The sequence below is a fragment of the Terrapene carolina genome, unplaced genomic scaffold, assembly GCF_002925995.2.
Source record: "Terrapene carolina triunguis isolate 2854851 unplaced genomic scaffold, T_m_triunguis-2.0 Scaffold62, whole genome shotgun sequence".
Classification (NCBI taxonomy): Eukaryota; Metazoa; Chordata; order Testudines; family Emydidae; genus Terrapene; species Terrapene triunguis.
In genome coordinates this window covers 55,631,685-55,659,182 of record NW_020664413.1, presented here as the reverse complement: position 1 = coordinate 55,659,182, position 27,498 = coordinate 55,631,685, and the positions used below count along the sequence as shown (strand labels likewise).

At 43.3% G+C, this 27,498-nt stretch overlaps 1 protein-coding gene across 1 annotated transcript; it reads right to left on the bottom strand.

Annotated features, from left to right (window-relative positions):
• Positions 1–523: 523 nt before the first annotated feature.
• SGO2 (shugoshin 2) lies at positions 524–24,623 on the bottom strand. The gene is given in 9 exon segments (XM_029910524.1): positions 524–649; positions 2,948–3,092; positions 7,338–9,380; positions 13,207–13,445; positions 13,831–13,940; positions 14,904–14,981; positions 15,463–15,638; positions 17,203–17,408; positions 24,511–24,623. Coding segments are annotated over 9 exon segments (3,216 nt in total). The 3' UTR covers positions 524–543.
• Positions 24,624–27,498: the final 2,875 nt, after the last annotated feature.

Below are 27,498 nucleotides of genomic sequence, written 5' to 3'. Positions count from 1 at the left end.
AACAAATCCATAAAAGTCAGGGAATTCCATCACATTTTGTTTTGCTCTATGTTTTATGATAGGATTATAATTTTGTAATTAAAAAAAAAGACTGTCGCCACCAGATTTAGTCTGTGATGTCTGTTTCAGAATGAGAAAAAAATCTGCTTAGTATTGTGAAAACACCACAATGGATTTCCCCCAAAAATCTAGTGATTTGTTTTTATTCTTAGTAAAATTTCCAACTTTTTTTAAAATTTAAAGATGGTAAGCAGTCTTGAAACAGATTAAAGTTATTGAGAAAAAGTTCATAACACAAATGTAGGGTCTCTAATCCTACTTGCCTTACTCAGGGAGGTATTCTGCCTAAGAAGTATAAGACCAGGACCTCAGTCACAAAAAACTCCACTTTGGAAGGTAAGCAGAACAAGTTTAGTTAACCTGAACAAGCTTAGTTAAACAAAAGAACAGTAAGGAAGATTTACCCAATTTTGAAAAATATGATATTATATATTTTAAAATGTGTATTATTCTTAAAGGCAGTTCTCTTCTTGCTTGTCTTCCTCAGATTAGTCTTGGTTTACTTTTGAAACTTCTTTTATTTTTAACTTTGAAGACTGGGGAATTCAGAAATTCCATATCTGTAAACTGATCCCCACGCCTCAATTTACTGCAGAAAAGAAAGAATTAAAATATTAATGCCATTTAAATAATGAGAGGTTATATCACAACTCTTAACATGGTAAACAATAGTTAGGGCTTGGTGTACTGAAGTTGCCTGGAGGTTTTATGGAAAGCACACATTTCTGAAATTCCAGTGTATTTAGAATTTACTTTAGAAGGTGATAACCCTCAAAACTTTACTACATATGTATCTATATGGCACACATCACCTTCGCATCTGACCAATTTCCAAGTATTTAAATGTAGAAATAATATTTTTCTTTTTTGCTTCCCAGACTGTAGAAGAAATAGCTTGATTAATTTAGGAGGTTCTTTTTATTTAATTATGTTCATGTATGAGGGAGTGTGTGAACAACTTACTGGGGGAAGGCTAAGTTTTAAAAAGTGTTTTGCATTAAGTTATGAAAAGGGTGAGATGTCTGGTTTTTCTTTGGACTTATCTTATCTGTAGCCCTTCTATCTCATTGTTTAGTTGGATGTCACTTTCTTTTTTAGAAAAACTGGAACAAGGCTGTATTGCCACTGTGAGGGCTCTTTTGCTGCAACAGAATGATTGACACACAGTATGTCTACAGTAGAAAGGTAAGTCGACCTATATTCGGTCATCTTACAGTAATTACTGCAGTGGTGCATATCCATACTACCCTCCTTAGGTCTGTGGTGCATGTCCTCACCAGGAGCACTTCCACTGACCTAAGAGGGTCAGGGGGTGGGGGGGAGCTGAGAGCCTGGCCTCTCAGCTCTGCAGGCAGCTCTCTGCCAGGAGCCCGGCTGCCCCACAGGCTCCAGTGAGCTGTCCCCCACTCCCCACCGCTCCATGGTCTCCACTGGGAGCAGGGGAAGCTACCCAGAGTTTCTCTTCCCCGTTCCCTACCAGGAGTGAGAGGAAGCCGCCCAGGGCTTCTCTTCCCCATTCCCCAGAAGCTGGGAAGCCTTGTCAATTTCATGGCTCACCCAGGCATAAAATTGACAAGGCTGCCCGGCTCCAGGCAGAGAGCAGGTGGGGGCCCCTCAGACTTCTTCTCCGGGCTCCCAGCCAGGAGCTGGGTCCAAAGACATCCCAGCTTCTCGCCCCAGGTCCCAGCCCAGAGCCAGGTTTGAAGCTGCCTAGCTCTCCAGGGTAGTGGGGGCTTTCTTGTCAATTTCAAGGCTCCTGCTGTGAAATTGACAAGACAGCAGATGTAAGGAACACAGTGTCTACAGGGACACTGCATCATCCTAACTATACTGACATAAGCCTTACGCCTCTCATGGAGGTGGAGTTATTACACGTTGGTGTAGTAGGGCACTTACATTGGTGGGAGAAGGCTGTAGTGTAGACAATGGCATAATTAGGTCGACATAAGCTGCCTTATATCGACCTAACTGTGTAGTGTAGACCAGCCCATGGAGTCCTTTGAATGGGTATCAGAGAGAGAGTGCCCATTTAGTGCCCATCTATCCTATTTAGTAAATACACAGACACATTTTCATTGTTTTTATATATAAATTACATTTCAAAATAGCAGTGATGTTTTGGCTATCAATGCTGCAAGACTCAATGCACTTCTATTATAGTTAAAACCACTGGGACTTCAGCCTTATTAGCATCATCTAAGTCATGTTACAATCAACCCAAAGTGACCTGCTCTTAGGCAGCCTTAATCCTTACATAAAAGATGGATATTCTTTCAAAATGATCTTGGATAGTAACAACAGAAGAAATTAGCTAATTAAACGTGAACTAGCTGAGAGATCAGATTTCCAAAAGCAGCAAATGTAAAATTGGACATAGAAAGACCACTGGAGATGGTTAAAGGGTCAAACTAAACTCAAGACACTACTATATACTCTTGAAAAAAATCTAAGTTCAATAGGAATAAAAAATCTACTCTTGATATACTTTAAAATGCTAGCTTTCTTAATGAATTCTGAAAGTCCAAATGTTAGGTATCTACAACTATGTGTGTACACACCACATTACTAACTGTTGGAAACATAGGGCCTGATTCTCCACTGCATTACTCCAGTTTTATGTTGACAAAACTACACTGACTTCAGTGAGTTATACCAGCATAAAAGTGAAGTAACACAGGAATGAATCAGGGTCATTTAATTCTTCAATTAAAATACTAACTTGGGAGTATAAACATAACCAATCTAGCTATTCAGTACAGTGTCCCAGATCATTTTAGATATGACATGCATGTAAAGAAATCAGAGAGATATCTGATAGGGATATTTCAGTAACACTGATGCAATAACAATTTGCTGAAAGAAAAAAAAATACCTTACTTATACTGACCTGCTTATTTTGGGTTCTTTGTAGCAAACAGTGGTTCGTCTCCGTCTAGCTGGTGTTGAGTTTTCTTCTAAAATGTTCTGGAGTTTAGGCAAGGAAGTGTGGGAGTATAAACTGGTATTTGTCTGATCTTGCAGGGCCTTTCTACCTGTGAATACAGTTATGCTTCCATCTTTCATTTCAAGTAATTTCTGAATCACTGATTAAACCTTTTAAAAACACCTGAACGCTAATATTTGTTAACTAAAGTTCTCTGGGTACAGTTCCTACTTTGGAGTCACATGGACCTGATTCTCAGTGAATCCAAGTTCCACTCAGCACAGGACTGATGGATAGGGATAAAGAAATATTCTGGAGCCAGTTGAGGGCTAGCAAACTAGAAAAAGCCTCAGGGCTGCTGTAAGTTGGACCTGGCTTCCTATGACCCCAAGAGGTTGTTGTAGCAGTCGGGAATTGCCAGAGTACAGCTGTGCTACAATCATGGCCTCAAATGCCTGGGGATGCAGAGGGATGGCACAGAATCACCATGTGGAGACTCTCCCTATTGCCAAGGGAATTCCCTGGAAGCAGCACCTGCTAACTTTAATGCTCATATACGCCTACAAAGCTGCAGAAAGGGGCCACAGCGAAATGATGAATTGAGTCACATATCCTTAAACTGTGGAGAGATCTAGAGAGTTTGGAAAATTTCTCAGTTCCCTTCCTGCCATAAAGCATATAATAGGGAAACATAAGTGCTGTATCAAAAAATTAGGCAGCAAATTATTTTTTAATTTGAGCTTCCCCATAGCTTTCTGATTTTACTAAGGACATTTCAGAATGCCATCCAATCTTTTCAACAGCCACTTTAATTTGGAATCAGAAGGTCAAACACTTTTGATAATTTGGGAGAAATACTGAAATGATTTACATTTCCTTATCCAAGTTTCAAAGATCTTCACCATACATCAGATTTCCTCTCAAAATCCCTAAAACGATTTAGCATTTAGAGGAATCCAAGTTGAAATAATACGGAGATTCTCTAATCTCTTGGGAGAACTGAGAAACACACTAAATGCTTCTGCGCCTCCTACGTGGTTTCAGATTCAATGCATGTAGATAGGTACCACTTATATCTTGCTTTAGAACTCAGATTGGGGCAGGAGTGAAAATTATTTCTTAATAATCATTTCCTGCAGTTTGATGTCAGGGCTCACATCGCTCCTGTTGTAAGCCCTGGGGTGTGAGTGGTTAGGCACAGTGGTTGGAATTGGGAAGCAGGAACTAGAGCCGGGGTCAACGCTGGAGTCAGAGTCAGGAGTGAAGCCAAGGGTTGAAGCTGGAGATGGAGACAGGGGTCAAACCAAGAGTAACCTTCCCAATCCATGAGATACCAGAGTTTGCCTTGTCTGATTCTGGCATCAAGTATCTTGTGGACAATATACTCATTGTGGTCTTGAACACATACTGGCAAGGGGAGTGGTTGGGAGCGGTGAGGGAATGGGTTTCAGGAGTTGCACATGAAAACGATGTATTCAGAGGAAATAGGGTAAGTCGAGTTCAAAAGTGACTGAGTTAATTTGCCAGTGAACTCAGTAGGAACCAAGGAACTGGTAGTCCAATTTGTGGGATGGCCTGTCCATGTGTAGGTGCTTCATCTAGAGCCATACCTTCTGGCCTATCCCTCCTATCATTGACGGGCTGCATATTGTTTATAACTTTTCTTGGCATCCTCCAGCTGCGCTTTTAGGTCATCTTGGGTTGGTGTATCTGTTGTATCCAGTCCAGGGCTGCTGGAAGTTGTGGTAGAACTGATGGTGGAAGCCACAATTAAAAAAAAAAGGGCTTTGCTGCGTGTTCTATGTTATTGTACGTAAGCTCTGCCTGAAGTAGCATCAAGGACCAGTTGTTCTGGTGGAAGTTTATGTAGCATCAAAGATACTGCTCCAGGATCTAGCTGGTTCTGGCCGATGACCATGAGAAAGTCTTGCCTAAATAAACTGTTTTAGATAAATCTGAGCTGCCTTCTGAGTGGGACCAGTCAAAGAAAATACCTTGCATTATTACGTTAAAAACTGTACTGGCTTCCTACTCATGTCTGGATGTAATTTATACTCACGTAGTTATACTGTCTACTCAGGAATTCAGTCATTATCAGTCCAACATAAACTGAGGTTGCTGACCTTCAGTGCATGGGGGAAGTCCATCTGTTTTCTAAGACTATTGAACAAAGAAGTAGAAATAGGAAGTATTGATGTTATGTTTATTCCTGATTTATGAAGTCTAACTAGTTTAACAATGGTTAACATAATTTGTTTAAACTGTCAAGATTGCAGAGACATTGATAAGGGGTGCATTTTCATTTAAAAAAAACCCACCATGTATGAGTCAGAGCTGCTAGGTATGCCAGGTGCCCTTTGAACACATCTATACAAGGTAGACCTCAACTATATAGGCACACTTATGCTCTGAGACCTTCAAGCTAAACATTGTAGCATGTTTAAATATTGGCACAGATGGTTCCTTTATATGACTCTTTATCTCCTGTAATGCAGAGAAGTACAACAGTTGAATGAGACTGTTATATATATTGTATATATTGTAAGCAATTTCAGTATACAATACAATATATTGTAAGCAATTTCAGTATTCCTTCCAGACTATTGAAAAGTTTGAACTTCTTTTCTGAATATTAGAAAATTAGAAAAATAGGCTGGCACTTCAAAGTATCCTTATAGACAGATATCAGAGAAGTTCTGAACAAGGTATTCTTTGCAAAGTTCTCAGAATTCATGTTGAAGTTAGGGTATTCTTAATGAAATTTCATACTGGTGGGAACTGTAAAAGCAGTAAATGGAAAATACTCTTGGCTCTATCGTCCATTTGCAAGAAGAGTCTAATAAACCTTTAAATTGTTATTTGCCCCTTATACAGCAGTAAAACAGATGGCAGCTTGCCCTCCTGAACTGTTCCATTTTTAAATATTCAAGAGCAAAACTTTCAGCGTAATTCTATCATATTCATTGCAAAGATAGTAGAGGCACTATCAGGTTGATTCTCTGAGATTGTAAACAACTTAAAGTTGCTTGGGCTAAACATGATTCTGGGATATATTATAAACCAATAAGAATATTAGCTACTGTAACCCAAGAAAATCCCCTCAGTGGTTCTCAGTCCTTCCAATTCTACTCCTGCATTACTTAGCTTTGATGGTGCTTGGAAATTTATGACTTAGGCCTGGTCTACACTAACCCCCCAAGTCGAACTAAGGTACGCAACTTCAGCTACGTGAATAACGTAGCTGAAGTCGACATACCTTAGTTCGAACTTACCGCGGTTCAGACGCGGTCCACACGCGGCAGGCAGGCTCCCCGTCGACTCCGCGGTACTCCTCTCGCCGAGCTGGAGTACCGCAGTCGACGGCGAGCACTTCCTGGTTCGACTTATCGCGTCCAGACCAGACGCGATAAGTCGAACCCAGAACTTCGATCCCCAGCCGCCAAACTAGCGGCTGGGTGTAGACCAGCCCTAAGAGTGGTGATCTATACAGGCAATACTAAAAGAAGTTACCTTTCCTTTGTACAAGGCATTACACAATCACAGGGGTTCTCGGGACACATTTTTTGGTGGTCTCAGAGTGCGGAAACCAACTCTTGCTGGTGGCAACTCTCACGCTTTTTCCTAAAATACTTGATTAGCGTTAGAAAAACTAAATAAATATGCACATATATACATCCAAATCATTGTAATTTATTTATTGCTAGCTAGTAAGTCTGTTGTGAAAAGTGATATTAACAAACATATAAGTATCACTTTTCACAGCAGATTTACTCAGCCCTGGCAAGCCTGGGGACAAATTAAGGCCTGGATGGAGGGTTGGGAGAGGCACTGGGGGCCAGGGCAGATGGGGGTGGGAGACTGGAGCCTAAAGCCCTGCGGCCGGAGCCTAAAGCCCTGCGGCCAGAGCCTGAAGCCCCACGGCCGGAGGATGGGGTCCATGGCTAGAACCTGAAGCCATGTGGCTGGAGCCTGCGGCCTGCCACTGCGCAGCCAGAGCCCAGGGCTGGAGCCCGAAGCCCCACGACCAGAGCCTGCTGCCCTGCCACCCCAGGGCTGAAGCCCAAAGCCTGAGCCCCACCACCCTTGGGAAGATGGAGAACTCACTGGCTGCCTGCTCCTCCAGCATTGTGCCCCAGGTGTCTCCAGAGGGGGGCAGGGCCCAATCCCTGCTGCTGGCCCCAGCATCCAGGAGCAACAGAGAGGGAGAGCGGGCTCTACTTTGCCCTCCCCCCCATCACAGCCCAGGAGGCTGTGGCCGCAAGAAAAGCCCCTGGTGGCCGCATGTGGCCACAGTGGCCGCATTTGAGAAACGCTGAAGAAATTTCCTTATCTCTTTCTCTGCTCAAATACTTACCACTGCCTGTTCCTGAGAGTTTTTGGCAAGACACTTTAAAATCTGTCTCCATCTTCTTTGCTCTATTAGCACACAATACTTTCTCATAGTTAGTTTTTTCAAAGATTTCAGAGTTCTTCAGTACAGGGAAATTTTCTGAAATTTTATGGTAGTCAACAGCAGAGAGCTCCACCTGTGGGAGACCCTCCTGCAAAAAGTTGCATGAATTAAACAGCATATCCTTAGAACAGGTCACAGGTGAGAGTTTTAAAAGGCATGGTTCTTCAATCATAATGTTCGTTAATACTGATTTATTGATCAACTTGTTCATGAAGGGTTCTCTCCCTGTTCTGACCTTTTGGTCATCTAAAATATTCTGTTCCACCTGGTCAACTTGCCTGATGTCACATTCTTCTAGCCTGGTCTCAGAAATAAGTCTCTCATTGTTTTTAATCTGATCATCTGGAGAAATGACAATACAAGTCTTTTTATTTGCCTTTGATATACGGTCTACCCCTTTCTTTAACATATTAACATTATATTCATCCACCTTCTTCAAGGAAGATCTAGCCCACTGTTTGTTTACAGTTACACTGCTCTTAATATCTAAAATTCCCTGAATTTGCTGAGTATTTGTAGTTTTGTTTCCATGAACAATCTCAGTGTGCAACATGTCCTCGTTTTTTAACTCTTGCCTTACAGAAAGTGTGCACTGTGTAAAATCATCTGGCTGTATATTAGTTTTCAGGCTAGCTTTTGCCAATACATTCTTTGAACTGCCCAGCGAAACCTTATTACTCTTTCGTTCTATTTTTTTTATATCTACACAGTGACTAGAAGTCTGTGGTTCTCTCCTGTCACTGTAATTATCTTCTTTGTGACATTCACTCTTCTGGTGTTGTTTTGTCTTGCAATCAGGTTTGCATGCCTTTGCTCCAGGCTGTTTTGAACTACTGGCTGAATGCTCCTCAATTTCCTCTCTACAGTCATTTGTTTTGCTTATTGTAGAAGGGATTTGGAAAGTTTTACAGTTTCTTTTTGGTTTGATATGTTTCTCATTTACATCCACTAAGTCCTGCTGTAAAGACAATACACCGGAGATGTGGTTTTCTATACATGGCACACTTTTAGTACAATAATCTTTTGATGGGGCCTTGCTATTAGATGAGCTAGAATCTGGGTTTTGGAACTTGTCCATATTTTCTAATCTTTCTGAGAGAGTTTGTTTGTTTATTTTCTGTTGTAAATCAGTTTTTTGTTGTTTACTTGGGCTTGCTAAATTAACTAGATATGTCCTTCTGGTAGCTTTATCGTTGTATTGGGAATTCTGTACATCATGTTCATCGGTCCTTTGTAGCGTCAGCTCTCCCAAAGCATTCCTTTTAGCCATCTGTTCTGCCTCCAACTGAAATTTTGGAGTGTCTGATTCACTAGTGTTTGAATCTATAATCTTTTCAGTATTTTTGTGCCTTTTTTCACTATGAAAATCTGAACTGCCTTTAGGATTGCTTTTAATTTTCTCTTTATCTTTTTTTCCTGTGTTTGAATATCTCACTTTTCTCAAATTTGCTGAAATTTTATCAGTTTTGGCATTACTATTCCTTTTATTTTTGGCTTTTGATGTAATTGTGAGTATCTTACCCACATCACTGGCAGTCAGTTCCATTTCAGTATCATAAACAGTTTCCTCGGGCTTTAGCTGGTTACCAAAATGGACCTCATTTGAATTTGTCTTAAATTCATTGCTAGGGTGAAGTGGTGAATCAGGATGAGACAACACATTTGGTTTTGCTTGCACACTCATTTCATTGGTGGTGTTGCCCTTGTCAATGCTCCAATCTGACACATTACTTGGGGTCACTTTTTTATTAAAATCCGCTATACCTGCATCAGTGTTTGATCTACAAGATGTTGCATGTTTTTTCCTTTCAGTCACATTTCCACAGAGTGGTAATGGACTATCATGTGGTTTTGTAAACTCTTCAGACTGTCCCACAGATGGCACATTATCCAGATTAGACATGAGGGCACTATTGGAACTTAGTAATGTACATGGCTGATTTTCTGCAACCAAAGCAAGTGAATGTCAGTGACTTAACAAAAGTAAAAAAGTATCCAAAATGTGCATTTCACACTTACTTATAGCTTTCAGACTAGCATGGATTACTGAAGTTTGCACCAGAAATATGCAGATGCCCATTTTAGGTGAAGTGTTGTACTATACTTTATACATAGTATACTGTACCATATATAGTATACCCCTCCCCCGCAGAGTCTATCAACAGCCTTCCACAGTGTCAGTCAGGAGGTGCTACTGACTAACTTTTGAATTCTAGTGGAACAATGATGCTGCTTTAGTGTGACTTTATTCTTTTTCTCTTGGAGATATCACAATGGATAGTTATGGGCAACTGCTCTGTCCCTCCATGGGCTCTCAAGTTAGGGTTACCACAGAGTTCCATATCATTACTGCTTCTATTCAACAGTATAGCGCAGTGGTTCTCAACCTATTTACCATTGTAGGCTGCATATGCAGCTCTCTATGTGTTATGTGGGCCGCATCCATACAATATATATACTACCTGTATGGCCCCAAGGATATCACATGGGCCGCATCTGTGTGCTGACTGGGTTGAGAACCACTAGTATAGATCTTAAAATATCAGTATGGACAGCTGATCTTCATCCATTACCAGAAGATCACTGACCAATACATAAAATGTGCCAAAACCAGGCATGTTCCCAGAATTACAAGGGTCAAGGAGATTCGTGGCTCAAGGTGCAATGATTTTGGCATACAAATAACATCCAGCTTTATATCTCCCCCTTTCTCACTCATTCAGCCCAGATAATATCATTGAACACCACAGATAACATCTGGTTGAGACTGAAGAATAGATGGTCTAAAAAACCTCAATGCAGAGATGACTGAAGTGATAATAGTATGTTGAGGAAAGAGAGCTGGAGGATATGACAGAAGTCCTTCGGGCTTCTGTTCTACAATTGTTTGCCCAAGTTTGCAACTGAAAAGTGCAGTTTGAGCCCTAGTTGCACAACAGCAATGACCTGGAATACATGTTTATATCTACATCTGGTGAAGAGGATGCAACCTTTACTGTCAGAAGTAGATGAGTTTACTTACCTGTAACTGGAGGCTCTTCAAAATATGTGGTCCCTATCTGTATTCCACAGTGTGGTTACACATGCACCACATGCCCCTGGAGTTGGAGAATTTGAAAGTAGTGTCTGTTGGTCCATGCATGCACCCTGGCTTGCCTTGTGCCTCCAACCGAGGCAATAAAGGGCAGGGCAGACCGACCGCCTCTTCACTTCCTTCTCCACCATGAATCAGACAAGATCCAAAGCAAAGGGGAAAGGGTGCGGGTAACAATAGCAGTTGCCATGGCCCTAGAGGAAGACAGGCCGTATTGACTGCAGATTGGAGGCCAATTCAGGCTATTAACTTTCCTTCCTCTATCACAGCTTGGAAATGAGTATGATCCTGCTGTGGGAGGCTGTTGGTGAATTCCTCTTAGCATAGTTCAGGAAATCATATTTAGCCAATAGCTCTTGATAACTGGCTATCCTGAACTGAAGACTGGAGGATGAGAAAACCTTCCTCCCCAGCAGATCTAAGTGTTTACCCTCCTTACCTGTGGGAGCAGATCTGGGGAGTTGTTGCCTGGACCTTTCCAAAGCAGCCTGAACCAACAATGAGTTGGAAGCTTGGTGAGAGAATAAGAATTCTGAACTCTTAGCCAGCACATAACGTCTCTCTGCCCCTTGGGAGGGTAGACATGCCCTTGGCACAGGTGTGCCACACTATCCTAGCCAGCTCTAGTATGGGCTCATTAATCAGGAGGGCTATTCTTGTAAGTCCATAGGTGTGGAGGATGTCCTAGAGCTTGTGTTGGGAGTCCTGGATCTCCTCTATGCAATCTGAAGTCCCCCGGTGACTCTGCACAGCAGATCTTGGAACTGCCTGAAGTCATCTGGAGGGAAAAAGGATTTTGAAGTCACTGCTTCATCCGGCAATGATGATGGTTGTCTGGCCTGTTCTGGTAGAACTGCCAGAACCGGAGTGCAGCGTTCCTCCTTCTTTATCAGATCTGGGGTTAAATTGATGGTTCCCTCAGAGGGGAGGCAGGCAGCGACTCCCTGGAGGATTGGGTAGATTCTGAAAGAGGGTACTGGTGCAAGGGTCCCCAATATGGCCAGTAAGAGGGGTCAACAGGTGGCCATGGAGATCCCCATGGCATGGGGTACCAGTGACTCCTAGTCAGATTAGGTGGTGGTTAGTCCCAGGGCGTATGGGGCTCCTGGGAAATGGGTAAGGGTGGTACAGGAGGAGTGGTTTCTTCAATGGTTCTGAATCTCCCGAGGAGGAAAAGGCTGATTTGGGTTCCAGTGGAGGTACCATCAGTGCTGTTGGAGAGATGTAAGCATAGGCTGGAGCTGGAGCACCCACGGGGAAAAATTAGCAGGTAAAATTAGCAGGGATGGGAAGAGGCAGTGCAGGGATGGGGCCGGGGGGGGTCGAGCACCCAGCTGGCAGAGGGGAAGTCGGCGCCTATGGATGTAAGTTGTGTATTGGGTGGGGGGGAAGAGGGCAATAGGCTTTGTCCTGCAGGAAGGTCTCTTGGAGGAGATATAAGATCCCTGGAAATGGAGGATCCCGAAGGAGGGGGGATTCTGGCGCTGGGAGAGCAAAAATATTCTGTGGTGCAGCCATGGATCCAGATCTCTGAGGTTTAAGGGGGACTCTTTCTGTCAGGGCCATTGGTGCTGGCGATGATGATGGTATCCGGTGATGGTCGGTCTTCACTGGTGTCAGAGGGTCCTGGCTCTTGTGAGGAGCAAGGGACACTGATTCTAATGGAGCCCAGTCCAGAGCTGGTGGAGCCCAATGTTTCTGGGCTTTCTTGTTGTGCCTATAGGACTTAGGATGTACTAAGTCCTCAAGAGCCAACCTGCTGCATTTGCTTGCAGGCATGTCTGATTTCTTTGAAGTGGACTTACAGGAAGTCCCATGCTTCTGGGAGTGCTTCCTAACTTCCTGACTAGCCACACCGTGGGGTCTGTGAGGGTAGATTCTCCAGCACCGGAGATGCTACACCTTAGAAACATTTGGAAACTGAAGCCGGTGCAGAATGGAGCACCGCTCTATTTAAGTAGTATTTTTTGTCGAGAAGACATGATAACAATGCTCTGAGATCTGCATTGGGTTTTGCGGGGAGTTTAAGGTGCTGGTTCTGATCTATAAAGCCCTAGATATCCTGGGATTTTGCTAATTAAAACCATCTACCTCTTTATGTGATATTACCACAGCTGCAGTCAGTGAAAGTGCTCAAGATGATGTCACCTTAGAATAGAAGAGGTGAATAGCCTGACATTTTCTGTGAGGCCCCTTGGCTCTGCAATATGCTTTCCCATGGACTGAAATAGCCCAAATGTGTTAACTTTAAAGTTTTAGAGGCCATCTATTTGCTAAGGCTTTTGGGGAAGGCTGAAGGCATGGGAACAATTTGGTGGTGGTGGTGGGGGGGGCGCGGGGGGGGGGTTGGATTTGAATAGAATACTTTTTTCCCTTTGAAGTACCATATGATTATATTAATTTTGGGCTTTATTATGCTCTTGGGTAGTTATTTGTGTAAGAATTGCTCTTTAAATAATTGTTGATTCGCCCATAGCTGTGGATGGGCATCCTTGTTTGCAATTAAATGAAAGAAAATATTAAGGCTTATGAAGTCCCCAGAAGTCTTCACTGACATGAAATGGTGGCTTTTATTTATCATGTATATGTACTGTATCTCACCATAATTAAGTTATTTTATATACTAAACAGTAATTTCTAAAAACAAATTGATTACAAAAAATTAATACACCATACCTCTGAAAAATATATTTGAGTCAAAGATTGATTCCATTTTGTCTATTTCATTTGACTTTTGCTTATTTTTCTCAGACTCTAACAACAATTCAACACTGATCTGAGCTGGGCAAATTTCATTTGATACTACAGAGGTGAGGTTACAAAGATCTTCTGATTTTTCACACAATGAAGGGCTGCCTTGCTGTTTTGCATTATGTACTGCAATTAATGGAACCTTCATTGGCATTCCTACAGATCTGAAAAGAGGAAGTTTTACTATGAAGGAGAAATATAATGTATCACATAAATACTATATGAAAGTAAGCAGAAAACAAGAACTCAGGTGGAGAGTGTTTTTGCTTTGGTTATATCTTAGGGGATTTTTTTTTGTTTTCTGATGCACTTTCTCTTTTGCATGCTAGAGAGAAATGACAAAATTTATGTAGACAACAGTTTTGCCTATTTGTATATTTTGCTAATAATTTGATGTCTCAAACAATCGTTTTCCAAACTAGACACAAAAGCTTTCCTGATTACCTTTTTAAAAAAAATCTCTCTTCTTTATTCTAGAACAGCATGCAGCAACTAGGTCTATAAAAGCCCCTGACAGATTTTAGCAGAATTTCACATTTGCATGCTCACCCAGTTTGTGAAACAGACCCATATTACCTAACTGAATGATATGAAGTCTTGGACTGATGATCAACACAGCTGCTTTGACCACTTGGCACTGTAAGAGGATTCTGAATATGCTATTAAAATTAAGAAAAAAAGGGAAGTAGCCATTAGAAACTGCTCAAAGATCTAGAGTATTATATACAGTCCAAGGTAAATGAATCATTAGGCAGAGAACAGGTGAGGTGATGAAAAGTGGATGATATATTGCAATTTATCATATAGCTATTACGACTGCATATGTGATATGTATATATATATTTATACAGCCTAGAGAACATTCCTTCAAAAGAATACAATGATTTCAAGGAAAAAATTGTTTTATGCCCAGACAAACCTTTTTTTATATTTACAGATTACTTTATTCCCAAAAGCACATACACATACATAAATTATTTCAGAAATCACTGAAGTGCAGAAGCTATATAACAGTGCACAGCAATTGTGTTCAATAGTTTAGAACAGGAAGTGAAAAAATATTGTGTTGAAACTATATAGGTATATAGGAAAGCAAAATGTATTACCTAAATTGGAATTCTGCCATGATACCAGGACTCATACCTCATTTTTCAGGCAGAGGTCTCATCTAAAAGATGAGAATCCCCCACAGCACAGTTCCCTCTAACACCATAGGAAGTTAGAATAGTACTAGCTCTCTGAGAAAGACTGCCACCTGTTAATTTACCAACAGCACTTTTGCACAATGTGGCTTCATCAGGATAAGTAGCTAAGTAACTTTAGAACTAGTTTCTCGAAATACAAAGGGTGAAATCTTGGCTTCCTTGAAATCAATTACAAAACTCCCATTGACTTCACTGGGGCCAGGATTTCATCCCAAATACCTAAACACTTGAGGTAAAATTTTCAAAAGTGCCCACATGACTTAGAAGCCTACATTCCATTGAAGATCAAGGTGCTTTTGAAAATTGTACCCTTGGTCAAAAATTAAATAGTACAGACTATAAGACTAAGCAGCAGACACAATAGCTTTACCCCCTTTTATTTACAACGTTGTAAATATTCAAACAAAAGACACTTACCTCAGAAAAACTGCTCATTTCAATTGCTGTTAAAAGGTTGCTATTCATAAATGCTTCTATTTCTATGAGAGTTTTATTCTGTATATAAAAATATAAATGAGGACTTAAAGATGGAATTCTCTTTTAAAAAGTTAAGCCCTTATACAAGAAGAAATCATAAATAACAGTAAAAATATTTTGTAACCTGTTCATGATCAAGGCAAAGGAAGGCAAATTTCTACATTTGATTAATTTGTTTACTGAAAAATATAAAAGTAAAACTGGGATTAAAATGTCCACACAGAGGTGTGTTGTTGAGTTTCGGATCAGTCAGAAGCATGAGGTGATCCTATTAAGGAAAAATGAATTCTGAACAAGAATGCTATTGAGAGACAATATATAGCCCCACCTTTTTCCATCTTGTTGGCAACTGTGTATTTTAAATAATTACTGTAGAAAAAATATTTTTAAATGTTCTAGTTAAAAAAATTAAACTAATTTCCTCTTAAGTTTCCATTAAAATGTGATATTTGCTTTTAGTTGCTCAGAAGGTTTAAATATTATGGTAATTACAGCATACCAAACAGTTTAATTTTTGACGAAGTACGACATTATGAAAATGCAACTCCTCTACTTCTTTCTGTAGAAAGATCTTCTCATTCTTCAGCCTCCGAGTATTTTCCTTCTCCAGAGTCAAAGCCAGAGCCAATGCTTTATTATTATGTTTTAAAGAGATCTTAAAAATAGAAGAGTTGTCTGTAGAAAGAAACAAAATAATCATAATTTTCTACTTTTTGCTCACCCCTCACTTTCTTCCAGTCAGTCTGCCTCTGTCTCAGCTACAGTCTATGACATTACTCATAGTTCTGATGGTGCAGTAGCAATGCTTACTGTTGGCCTAACATACATTACAAACCTTTGTTTGCAGTTGCTTTATCACTTTGAAACCTATCCAGTCAGGTTCAAGTTAAAAGTTTATTCCATTTATGGTCTTTGCCTCAAGCTGAACTCTTTTTTTTTGGGGGGGGGGAGGGGGTAAAGTCTGAGCAAAAACTGTGTAGCTGTTTCCAAGAACAAGGTTAATAATGGGTAGTTTTGCCAATGTTAAAATATATTTCTGGATTTGTTCATTTGTTTTTTAAACAACGCTACTGTCTCAAAGGTTTTGAGTAGGAATTTAAACTTTAAAAGGAGGTAAAATTCCTTAGGTCTTAGAGATGCTTTCCACTGTCATTTTGAAAAAAAAAATCACCATTTGCACAGGCACGGTAGAACCAATTGGACACTTGCTCTTCATTGTCTTAATGTTCTAATCCACTGTGTATGATCCAAAGTGCTGCTGAGTTTTCTGCTTTATACACACAGAACTAGAGACAAGACACAGGCAAAACTGATTCTATTCCTGTATCAAAATACTTTTTGGCCTAACAATAGTTGTTCTGGGCTGGGAGCAAGAAGATCTTGAGTTCTAGTTGCACTTCTTCCAGTGCCTATGTTACTAATTCTGTGACCTTCAAAATCATTATTGAGCAAGGCCTCACACTTCTGCCTTCAGAGACAGATAAGTATTTATGATTTTCCCACATTTTACAGCTGAGATATTTGAAGATCTGAGAGGTTGCACGATCAATTCTAGCAGTGATGGGAATAGAACCCAAGTTTCTAACACGACAAACCTGTCTCATTCACATATCTCATTACATTGTCTCTCATAAAGAACATGCGAAAACTATGTGTTTAGCTATGGAGTCTGTAAAACAAAGCTATTCTTGACTCATTCAGTGCACAGGACAGATACTGCTCAGAGAATGATGCAGTTGTTAAAGAGTTTTGATTATCCTCATCATTCAGTATATGGCCCAATGACTTATTTACACCTCATCATATTTTGCAGATGAGGGAAAGTGAGGCACACAGAAGTTAATGCCAACATTTTTTAAAAATCCACTAATTTTGGTGCCCAATATGAGATAACTACATTTTGACTGTAGACATATTGAACAACCACAACTACCACTGAGGCACCTGAAATTAGTGTGCACTTTTAAAAGGTTTGGCCTAGCTGACTTGCCAGAGGTCAAGGACAGAAAATCTAACAAAGAACCAGGTAAAGGATACAATAATTGTCATTCCAAGTAACATGTTTTAGCCACAAGACCATTTTTCAACTCTCAACTTTAATATTATATTAATAATAATCCTCTTTATTTAGGCAATTTAGCAAACATTAAGCACATCCATCCCCCCATCTACTTCAATGGTGCACACAGTATATGGATTAAATTACTGTAACAGTTTACTTTAAAGTAATTACACTCACTTATTATTTTAGTTTTGATTTTAGATGCAAGAGAGGCATTCAGTTTTGCAGCTTTTAAAGCTCTATCTTTCTTCTCTTTCATGTGCCCTCTAATAGAACCCAGGGAGAAAATGGAGGATGTTTCAGCAGTTGCTTGGTTCGCCATTGTCAAAAAGGCCCTGTTTATCACAAAGAAAAAAGTACAAAAGGATACAACATAAAGATTGCTTGCAGTGTTGTTATAGCCATGTTGGTCCCCAGATATCAGAGAGACAAAGTATGTGAGGCGATATCTTTTATTGGATCAACTTCTGTTAGTGATAGAGACAAGCTTTTGAGCTCTGAATTCAAAATAGTACATCCACACCTTGAATACTGCGTGCAGTTCTGGTCGCTCCTCCTCCCCCTGCAAAAAAGATATATTAGAATGGGAAAAAGTACAGAGAAGGGCAACAAAAATGATTAGGGGTATGGAACAGCCCTAGAAGAGATTAAAAAGACTGGGACTGTTCATCTTAGAAAATAAATGACTAAGGAGGGATATGATAAAGGTCTATCAATCACAAATGGTGTGGAGAAAGTGAAGGGACATGTTATGTACCCCTTCATATAACACAAGAACCAGTGGTCATCCAGTGAAATTATAGGCAGCACGTTTAAAACAAACATAAGCAAGTACTTTTTCACACAACACACAATCAAACTGTGGAACTCATTGTCAGGGGATGCTGTGAAAGCCAAAAGTATAACTAGGTTCAAAAATGAATTAGATACATTCATGGCAGATAGGTTCGTCAATGGCTATTAGCCAAGACAGTCAGGGATGCAACCCCATGCTCTGGGTGTCCCTAAGCCTCTCACTGTCCAAAAGAAGCTGGGATTGGACAACACGGAATTTATCATTCAATAAGTGCCCCGTTATGTTCATTCTCTCTGAAGCATCTAGCACCAGTCACTGTTGGAAGACAGGATACTTAGCTAGATGGATCACTGGTCAGACCCAGTACAGTCATTCTTATGTTCTGTTCTTATCCACACTGTAAAGGCACATTTATGCTTGTGCTTTTAAAAATAAAAAGTAACAGGTCTCTATTTAGGGTTACTTATCCCTCTTAACCCTAGAGATATCTCAGTTTGCAGAGATCTCTGAGTTCTTAGCCCTGGTCTACACTACAAGGTTAGGTCAAATTTAGCTGCGTTAGGTCGATTTTATAAGCAATGTGGCCACACAACCAACCCCATTCCATCGACCTAAAGGACTCTTAAAATCGACTGCTGTACTCCTCCCCGGCGAGGGGAGTAGTGCTAAAATTGACCTTCTTGGGTTGAATTTGGGGTAGTGCAGACGCAGCATTGTGCAATTTGATGGTATTAGCCTCCGGAAGCTATCCCAGAATGCTCCAATGTGACCACTCTGGACAGTACTTTCAATTCCGATGCACTAGCCAGGTACACAGGAAAAGCCTCGGGAACTTTTGAATTTCATTTCCTGTTTGGTCAGCGTGGCGAGCTCCGCAGCACAGGTGACCATGCAGTCCCAGAATCGCAAACGAGCTCCAGCATGGAGCGAACAGGAGACACTGGATCTGATTGCTATATGGGGAGAAGAATCTGTGCAGGCAGAATTCCAATCAAAAAGAAGAAATGCTAATATATATGCCAAAATCGCAGAGGGCATGGTGGAGAGAGGCTACACCAGAGACACACAGCAGTGCTGTGTGAAAGTTAAAGACCTCAGGCAAGCCTACTACAAGACAAAGGAGGCAAACGGTTGCTCCGGGTCAGAGCCCCATACATGCCGCTTCTATGATCAGCTGCATGCCATTCTGGGGGGGGACCCTACCAGTACCCCACCACTGTCCAGGGACACCTGCAAGGGGGGAGTCTCACGGAACATGGAGGAGGATTTTGTGGATGAATAAGAGGAGGAGGAGGAGGAGAATGTGCAGCAGGCAAGCGGAGAATCCGTTCTCCCCGGCAGCCAGGACCTTTTCATCACCCTGGAGCCAATACCCTCCCAAGGCAGGTGCCCGGACCCTAAAGGCAGAGAAGGCACCTTTGGTGAGTGCACATTTATAACTACACAGCAGGGGTTAAAAGCAATTGTGTTTAATATTTGATTTGCCCTGAAGAATTGGGATGCATTTGCGGTCAGTTCAGCTACTGGAAAAGTCTATTAACATGTCTGGGGATGGAGCGGGAATTCTCCAGGGACATCTCCATGAAGCTCTCCTGGAGGTACTCTGAAAGCCTTTGCAGAAGGCTGCCTTATTTCGTCCTCCACGGTAGGACACTTTACCATGCCAAGCCAGTAGCAAGTAGTCTGGAATCACTGCAGCACAAAGCATGGCAGTGAATGGTCCTGGGTTTTGGTTGCATTCATGCAACATTTGGTCTTTATCTTTCTGTGTCAGCCTCAGGAGAGTGATATCATTCATGGTCACCTGGTTGAAATAGGGGAATTTTTGTAAGGGAACAGTAAAAGGACCCCGTTCATGCTGGGCTGTTTGCGCTTGGCTAAAAGAGATCATCCCGGAGAATAGCCACGCGGTGGGGGGAAGGGTGTGCTGCACATCCAACCCAAAACTGCAGCCCCCTCCTTTTAAATGGCAAACCCAACCGGCATTGCTTGCTATAGGAAAGGAGGGCGCTGCAATTTGAAACCATTCCCACGTTATGAAGGCAGAAGAAGCCAACCCTGCATACCCTTTGGCTTACCATGGCTGTCTGGAAACCGAATTCTGTCGCCCAGCCGTGTGTGATGTCTCACCATACTGGCAGGCACTCAATATAAAAGGCAAAATGCGACTTTGTACCTAAAGCACACGTGCTGTCTGCTGTGAATTGCTTGATTCACTGTGAAAGTCTCCCTTTTGTTCTCAAAATATATCAAAATATATCTTCTTAAATTTTACTCTCCCTTTTTATCCCCCCTGCAGATGTAAATGTTTCTATGCTCCCTGTATCATCTCCATCCCTGAGGTTATCGCAGATTAGAAGGCAAAAAAACCACACTCGCAATGACATGTTTTCAGAGCTCATGCAGTCCTCCCACACTGATAGGGCACAGCTGAATGGTGTGGCAGAGGCCAGGAAAGCATTCAGTGAGCGTGATCAGAACACACAGTAGGAGATGCTGGGGGAGCAAACGAACATGATCAGGCATCTGGTGGAGCTGCAGGAAAGGCAACAAGAGCACAGACCGCTGCTGCATCCACTGTATAACCGCCTGCCCTCCTCGCCAAGTTCCATATCCTCCTCACCCAGAGGCCCAAGTATGGGGGGAGGGAGGCTCCGGGCACCCAGCCACTCCACTCCGGAGGATGGCCCAAGCAACAGAAGGCTGTCATTCAAACAGCTTTGATTTGTAGTGTGGCTACAATAAGCAATGTGCCCTTGTCCTTCCCTCCTCCCACACCCCACCCGGGCTACTGTGTCAGTGATCTCACTTTTTTTTTTTTTAACAAATAAAGAATGCATGGATTCAAAATAATAGGGACTTTATTTCATTTGCCAGCTGTGGTCGAAGAGGGGGAGGGGGATTGGCTTACAGGGAAGTAAATTCAACAAAGGGGGTGATTTTGCATCAAGGAGAAACACACACAACTGTCACATTGTAGCCTGGCCAGTCATGAAACTGATTTTCAAAGCCTCTCTGATGCGCAGAACGCCTAGCTGTGCTCTTCTAATCGCCCTGGTGTCTGGCTGTTCAAAATTGGCCACCAGGAGATTTGCCTCAACCTCCCACCCTACCATAAACGTCTTCCTCTTACTCACACAGATATTATGGAGCACACAGCAAGCAGCAATAACAATGGGAATACTGGTTGCGCTGAGGTCTAACCTAGTCAGCAAACAGTACCAGCAAGCTTTTAAACGTCCAAAGGCACATTCTACCACCATTCTGCACTTGCTCAGCCTATAGCTGAACTGCTCCTTACTACTGTCCAGGCTGCCTGTGTATGGCTTCATGAGCCATGGGAGCAAGGAGTAGGCTGGGTCCCCAAGGATAACTATTGGCATTTCAACATCCCCAATGGTAATTTTCTGGTCTGGGAAGTAAGTCCATTCTTGCAGCTGTTCGAATGGCCTGGAGTTCCTAAAGATGCGAGCGTCATGCACCTTTCCCAGCCATCCCATGTTGAGGTCAGTGAAACGTCCCTTGTTATCCACCAGTGCTTGCAGCACCATTGAAAAGTACCCCTTGCGGTTCATGTACTGGTTGGCAAGGTGGTCTGGTGCCAAGATAGGGATATGCGTTCCGTCTATCGCCACACCAAAGCCATCCACTATGACCTGCACATATCCCAGAGTCACTACCCTTGCTAGCAGAAGGTTACTGATTGCCTTGGCTACTTGGATCACAGCAGGCACCACAGTAGATTTGCCCACTTCGAATTGATTCCCGACTGACCGGTAGCAGTCAGGCATTGCAAGCTTCCACAGGGCTATCGCCACTCACTTCTCAACTGTCAGGGCAGGTCTCATCTTGGTATTCCTGCGTTTCAGGGCAGGGGAAAGTAACTCACACAGTTCCATGAAAGTGGCCTTATGCATGTGAAAGTTTCGCAGCCACTGGGAATCATCCCATACCTGCAACACTATGCGGTCCCACCAGTCTGTGCTTGTTTGCCGGGCTCAGAATCGGCATTCCACTGTATCAACCTGCCCCATTGCCGCCATGATGTCTCAATTGCCACATCCCGTACTTTCAGGAACGTCTGTGTCCATGTCCTCCTCACAATCGTCCTTGTGCTGGCGTCTCCTAGCCAGATTCTAGGTGTTTACAATGCTCACAACAGCAGCGGTGAGCTGAGCGGGGTCCATGCTTGCTGTGCTATGGTGTCTGCACGGGTAACCCAGGAAAAAATGTGCGAAATGATTGTTTGCCGTTGCTTTCAAGGAGGGAGGGAGGGAGAGAGGGGAGACTGACGACATGTACCCAAAACCACCCGCGACAATGTTTTTGCCCATCAGGCATTGGGAGCTTAACCCAGAATTCCAATGGGCAGCGGGGACTGTGAAGCTACCCACAATGCACGACTCCATGAGTCGATGCTAGCCATGGTATTGAGGATGCACTCCACTGACCTACTGAGCTTACTGGGGACATACATGATTGACTGTATAACATCGCTTTCTAAAGATTGACTTCTATAAAATCAACCTAATTTCGTGGTGTAGACATACCTTAGATAAAAATGCCAAGTTAACTCAGTTGTCCCTAACGGTTTAAGAGTAGCAAAGTATTTAACAAACATGAAAACTGAATGTATAACAGTTTTTGGATTTTGCTAGCTTCCCTTTATTTTCTGATTAACCCAAATTTACATTTAAAAAGATAATATATTCTAGCCCACTTCTCTGCTGAGGATTCAGAATGTAATCAATCAACTGCTGTTCTGTTAAACCAGCTTCACAAAACCCTGCCTTCACCTTAACAGCATTGGAGTTTACAGTATTTCCAACCTGAAGTATTCAAAAATCATGTCAGGGTTCAAAAAATGATGAGATTGGCTTTAAAATTATGAGATTTCAAAATATATTTCAGGTTTTTTATTTACTTTCTTGATTTCTGAGCCTTTAAAGGGCAGTTCAGTCACATTTTCAGGCTTAACTCTGTAACCACATGGGCTAAAAATCTATTTTTTTTAAATGAATGCTCACAGTCACACAACTTCAGAAGCAGGGTTTTATGAAAAACATCAAACACTACAAGACTTTGCTAAAATTAAAAGAGTTGGGAACTTGGGACACATTTAGTTTGGATTAGTGTCCTGTCATGTTCTGATGGGTCATTTGGGTTTTATGGATACAGTCTCCATGTACCAATTGACAAAGATGCACACTGGAACTTCACCACACACAAAAAAGTGGGGAGACAGGTGAAATAATAAAAAGAATTTTCCAACTACTTTTAACAGGATATTTTAAAAATGAATATTATACAATTTAAATACAAAAATCAATCAAAGCTAGTATTCAATTCCTTCATAAATCCACTGGTTGCTGTTAGCATGTAGGTAGGCTCATTTAACCTTCTAAGCTAAATTAAAAAAAAAACCACCCTGAATTAAGAGACCTAAAATAGCTCCCAATTCAACTTTATGACTAAACTTTAACACCACCCTGACAGTGCTGAAGAACTGGAATTGGACTTGAGGGGAAATGTCATGGACTCCTTTGAGGTTCATCCATTTGGAGGACATTTATCAATGGAGTCATCTTAAAAGACCCAGAACAGGGGCCCACCCACTTAGCATCCAGGCCTATCCCCCAGCCACAGCTCTGCTCCGGCCGCAGCTTGCCCACTCTTCCCACCTGCCTGGCGCTTCAGCCAGGGAGCAGGGTTGGGGCACGCAGGCTTGCTCTGTTCCACCCGGCGCTCCAGCCAGAGAGAGGAGTGGGGCAAGCCCCTGCACCCTGACAGGAGCGCTGAGTGGAGGGGGCACATCAGGCGGGGGCACCCATTTTTCCAGGACCCCCCAATGGGCTGGGGCCCCTGGGCACACCCCTTTGGCCTATTGTCTAATCCGCCACTGAGAGGAGGGTGAGCTTCAGGCGACCCAGTGGCAGAGTGTTCATCGCCCCCCGCAAGGCCGGCTGGAGAAGTAAAATATGCAAACTACAGTCATGAGCAGAACAAATAGCCGAGCACGGGGATTGCCCAGAGAGGCAGTCCCACACTATGCCTACCACCAGGGCCGGCTCCAGCTTTTTTGCCGCCCCAAGCAGCGAAGCGGAAAAAAAATTAAGCCAATCGGCGGCACTTTGGCTGCAGCTCAATCGTGCCGCTTCATTCTTCGGCGGCGGATCCTTCAATCTCTCTCTTCCTCTTCGGCGGCAGCTCTAAGAGGAAGAGAAGGACTGACGGACCCGCCACCGAATTGCTGCCGAGGACCCGGACATGGCGCCCCTTTCCATTGGCCGCTCCTTCGCTGGTGCCTGGGGCCGGCCCTGCCTACCACTACCCTACTCAGCCCCCAGGGCACAGAGTCAGGCCTCTGCCGAGCGCACAGCGGAGCGAGTGCCCTGCTTTCCAGCCGCCCCGGGCTTGGCTTGCGCTAGTGGCGGGGTGGGGGCATCAGGCAGGCCAAAGCCTCGCTCACGGGGGGCAGAGCCGGCGGGGAAACGCGCTGAAGAGCAGGGGGAGTCGAGGCAGCGGGCGGTCCCCGTCAGTCAGCGCAGTGCCAGAGAAGGGCCGTGCGCGGCGGCGGGAACCCTACGTAGCAAAGGGCCGCCCGCAGGTGGGCCAAAGCTGTGAGGAGCCCCAACACCCCTCACTCCGGAGGAGCTGGAGGGGGGGAGGCGGAAATCGGCCCAGCTCACGCCAAATCCCAGCCCTTGGCCAGGCTGGCTGGCTGGCCTGCCTCGCACGGCAAAGCCTTTGGCCGGGGGGCGACCCAAGTCGCTCCTCTCTCCACGAAGTAACGTCCTTCCATCACCGCCCCCCAGAGTGCTTGGGGCCGGACGTGAGTCCATAGCCCCATCACCTGCTTCGCCCGCCCGGAGCAGACTACAGCTGCGCGACCCCTCACACAACGGCCGTTAAACTGCAGCTCCGTTGGTCGCGCGCAGCCGCCTCACGGCACCGCGCGCCCGAGACTCAGCAAACAGGGCGAGGGGACAGGGGAAGCGCGCGCGGCGCGAGCCAAGGCGCAGGTCTGAACTTGGTGGGGGCGGGGCGGAACTCCGGTGGGAGCGCGCGGGCGGGGCAGGAGGCGTGGCTTGCTAAGACGTATAGCGGGAAGTAGCTTGCGCGGGGATCGGGGTGAGGGCTGCCCCTGAGCCGGGTAGGCGGTTGCCCTGCTGGGCGCTGCGGCCGCCACTGGGCACGCAGGTGACCCACCTGCCCCCATAAGGGGTCAGCCCGGGGCCCTGGTCTCTGACGGGGTTTGCTGCCGGAACTCTGCTGGCCAAATCTCAGTCAGTGACCGTCACCCACCGCTGTGTCAGCGCCTCCCTCACCCTTTAAAGCACTAGACAAAGGACAGGTCTTTGCAGATAATACAACCACGCGCACTGATAGCATGGCTGAAAACTGCCAAATAGGTGATTACACGCGAGTTCACTGCCCTTTTAAATATAAATGCCAGTGCTTCCCTTCCCCCATTCAAAATCTAGCCATCCAGCTAAGGTGTAATTAAATACAAGATGTAAAGAGAACATACGGGATTTGGGGCTAAGTGTTTAGGTGCCAATGGAAGCATCGAGTAAGAGGCACAGGAGGTTTGGAAATAGAACAGGACATGGCCATAAATAAAGTACATACAGAATTATCCATACTACAGAAAACACCGCCTTTAATAAAGACATATGGAATTTGGTTTACTGTAGGTCTAAGAAGCAGTAGCTAGAAAGATGATTTTGAAGGCACAGGTAGGGGAAGCCTGCTACTCCTAGAGCAGTGGTTTTCAACTTTTTGAAGTGGAGGTGTGGATCCCTTTGGAAATCTTAGACATAGTTTCTAGTGCCCCCCAGGGGTCGGTGGACCAGAGGTTGAAAACCACCATCCCAGGGGAAGCAGCTGCTGTCTCCCTCCCGCCTAGCAATTGCGCAGATGAGAGATGCTATATAATTGAGAGGTGACCAATACAGACACCCAGTGGCTACACATCTTCATGTATTTTTTCATTTACTTTTTTTGGTCATAATTACAAATATAATAGCTCAGTGAAAAAAACTGCAGGACAACTATAGAGCAGAAGAAGTTGCAAAACAAATTACAATAATTCAAAAACACTTCCTTTACTGTATTTGATTCCTTTAATACTGCAACACTGAAAGCTAAGAACAGCAGTCTTATTGCTGTAGATTAGAAATATGCAACTGAAAACAGTAGATTAAGTACTCTGGAATTCATTATGGAAGGATAACAAAATGTGTTTGGGGGGGTTGGTTTGGTTTTTTTGAGTGGGGTCAGAGACAGGAAGGATTGAAGGTACTTTGGAAATAAAAGTGTTATTTAGATTAAGTGTTATTGTATTATAATATTTAACTATATAAAATATCCACAACAATAACCACAGCCATAAATATCCACAACAAATGGTTACAAATAGTTTTAGGCACAGTAAATTATGTTGTGGCACTGGAAACAGCAGTTACTTTTATCTTAAATCAAATTGACATTTTCATTCACCACATAAGTTAGGAAAGAACAATATGGCAAGTGCAAAACACTTTAATACATCATACATAGTACATGCTTTATGGATCATATGGACAATAAATATTAAACAAGTATTGTTTAAATTTACTGAAAGTCCAAGAGAATGGTCTAATCAATAGATGAATGAAAATATGACTGCAGCAATATACTGACATGTAGGTAAAGAAAATATTCATTAATTTTTGTATGTGTGTGTTTTGTAGTACCAGTGCAATATTATACTGAAAAGTTGTATTCTTGATTCATAATCTTCTGAATTTTTTGCTGTAAATTGTAATGGCTGAATATAATTATGTACATTCTCCCCTGTTCAGCACCAGCTCAAAAATCTTTGTGAAATTATTCTCCAGACCAAAGGTAGTCGATTATTTCTTGTCAAGGTCCAAATTTCTTCATCAAGGTATAGCCAAGGTCCAGACTCCAGAGAAAATAATAATAATAAAAAATAACAATAATGATATTAAGTAAATAAAAAGATTTTGGGGTCCATTCAAAAGCATCTGGCAGTCTGGATTTGGCCTGTGGTCCACCTATTGACTACCCCTGCTCCAGATCTAACTGTAGTTTTTATTATCTATAATCAGACATAGAGAAAATATTTAAAATGGAATAGTCATCTTTGTTTGAACCAAAGGTAAGATGCTTTCTTAAAGAGTTTGGAGACTATGGTCCCAATCCGACAACTTGATCTGCACAGGCAGTACTCCTGGGGGAATTCTGGGCCACTGTGGATGTACAGAATTCATGGCCCCTGCAGATTTCTTTGCTTCTCCCCAGAAAATGATGGGGAAGCAAAGGGAAGCCACAAGAGCAGTCATGCGTCCCTCCCCAGTAGTGCGGCGCATCGTTTTGGGTGCCTGGAGCAGCCAGCAGAGAGGTAAATCACCGAGGAGGGGGGCAGCTCTGGGGATGCCCCGGCTGGTGGCTCCTACCCTGTGCCAGGCTCAGCTGCTAGTCCCAGCTGGGGTGAAGGAGGACAGGACTTCCTCTTCCCCTGCAAGGAGCGGCTGAAGCTGGTCAGACCCACCCCGAGAAACCTCCCCCCGGCTTCAGGAGGCTCCACACCCCCTCCCGCTTCCTGCCCCCATTGCTTCTCAGCCATGGGTGGGAAGGATCACTGTATGAGGAGTATCAGAGGGGTAGCC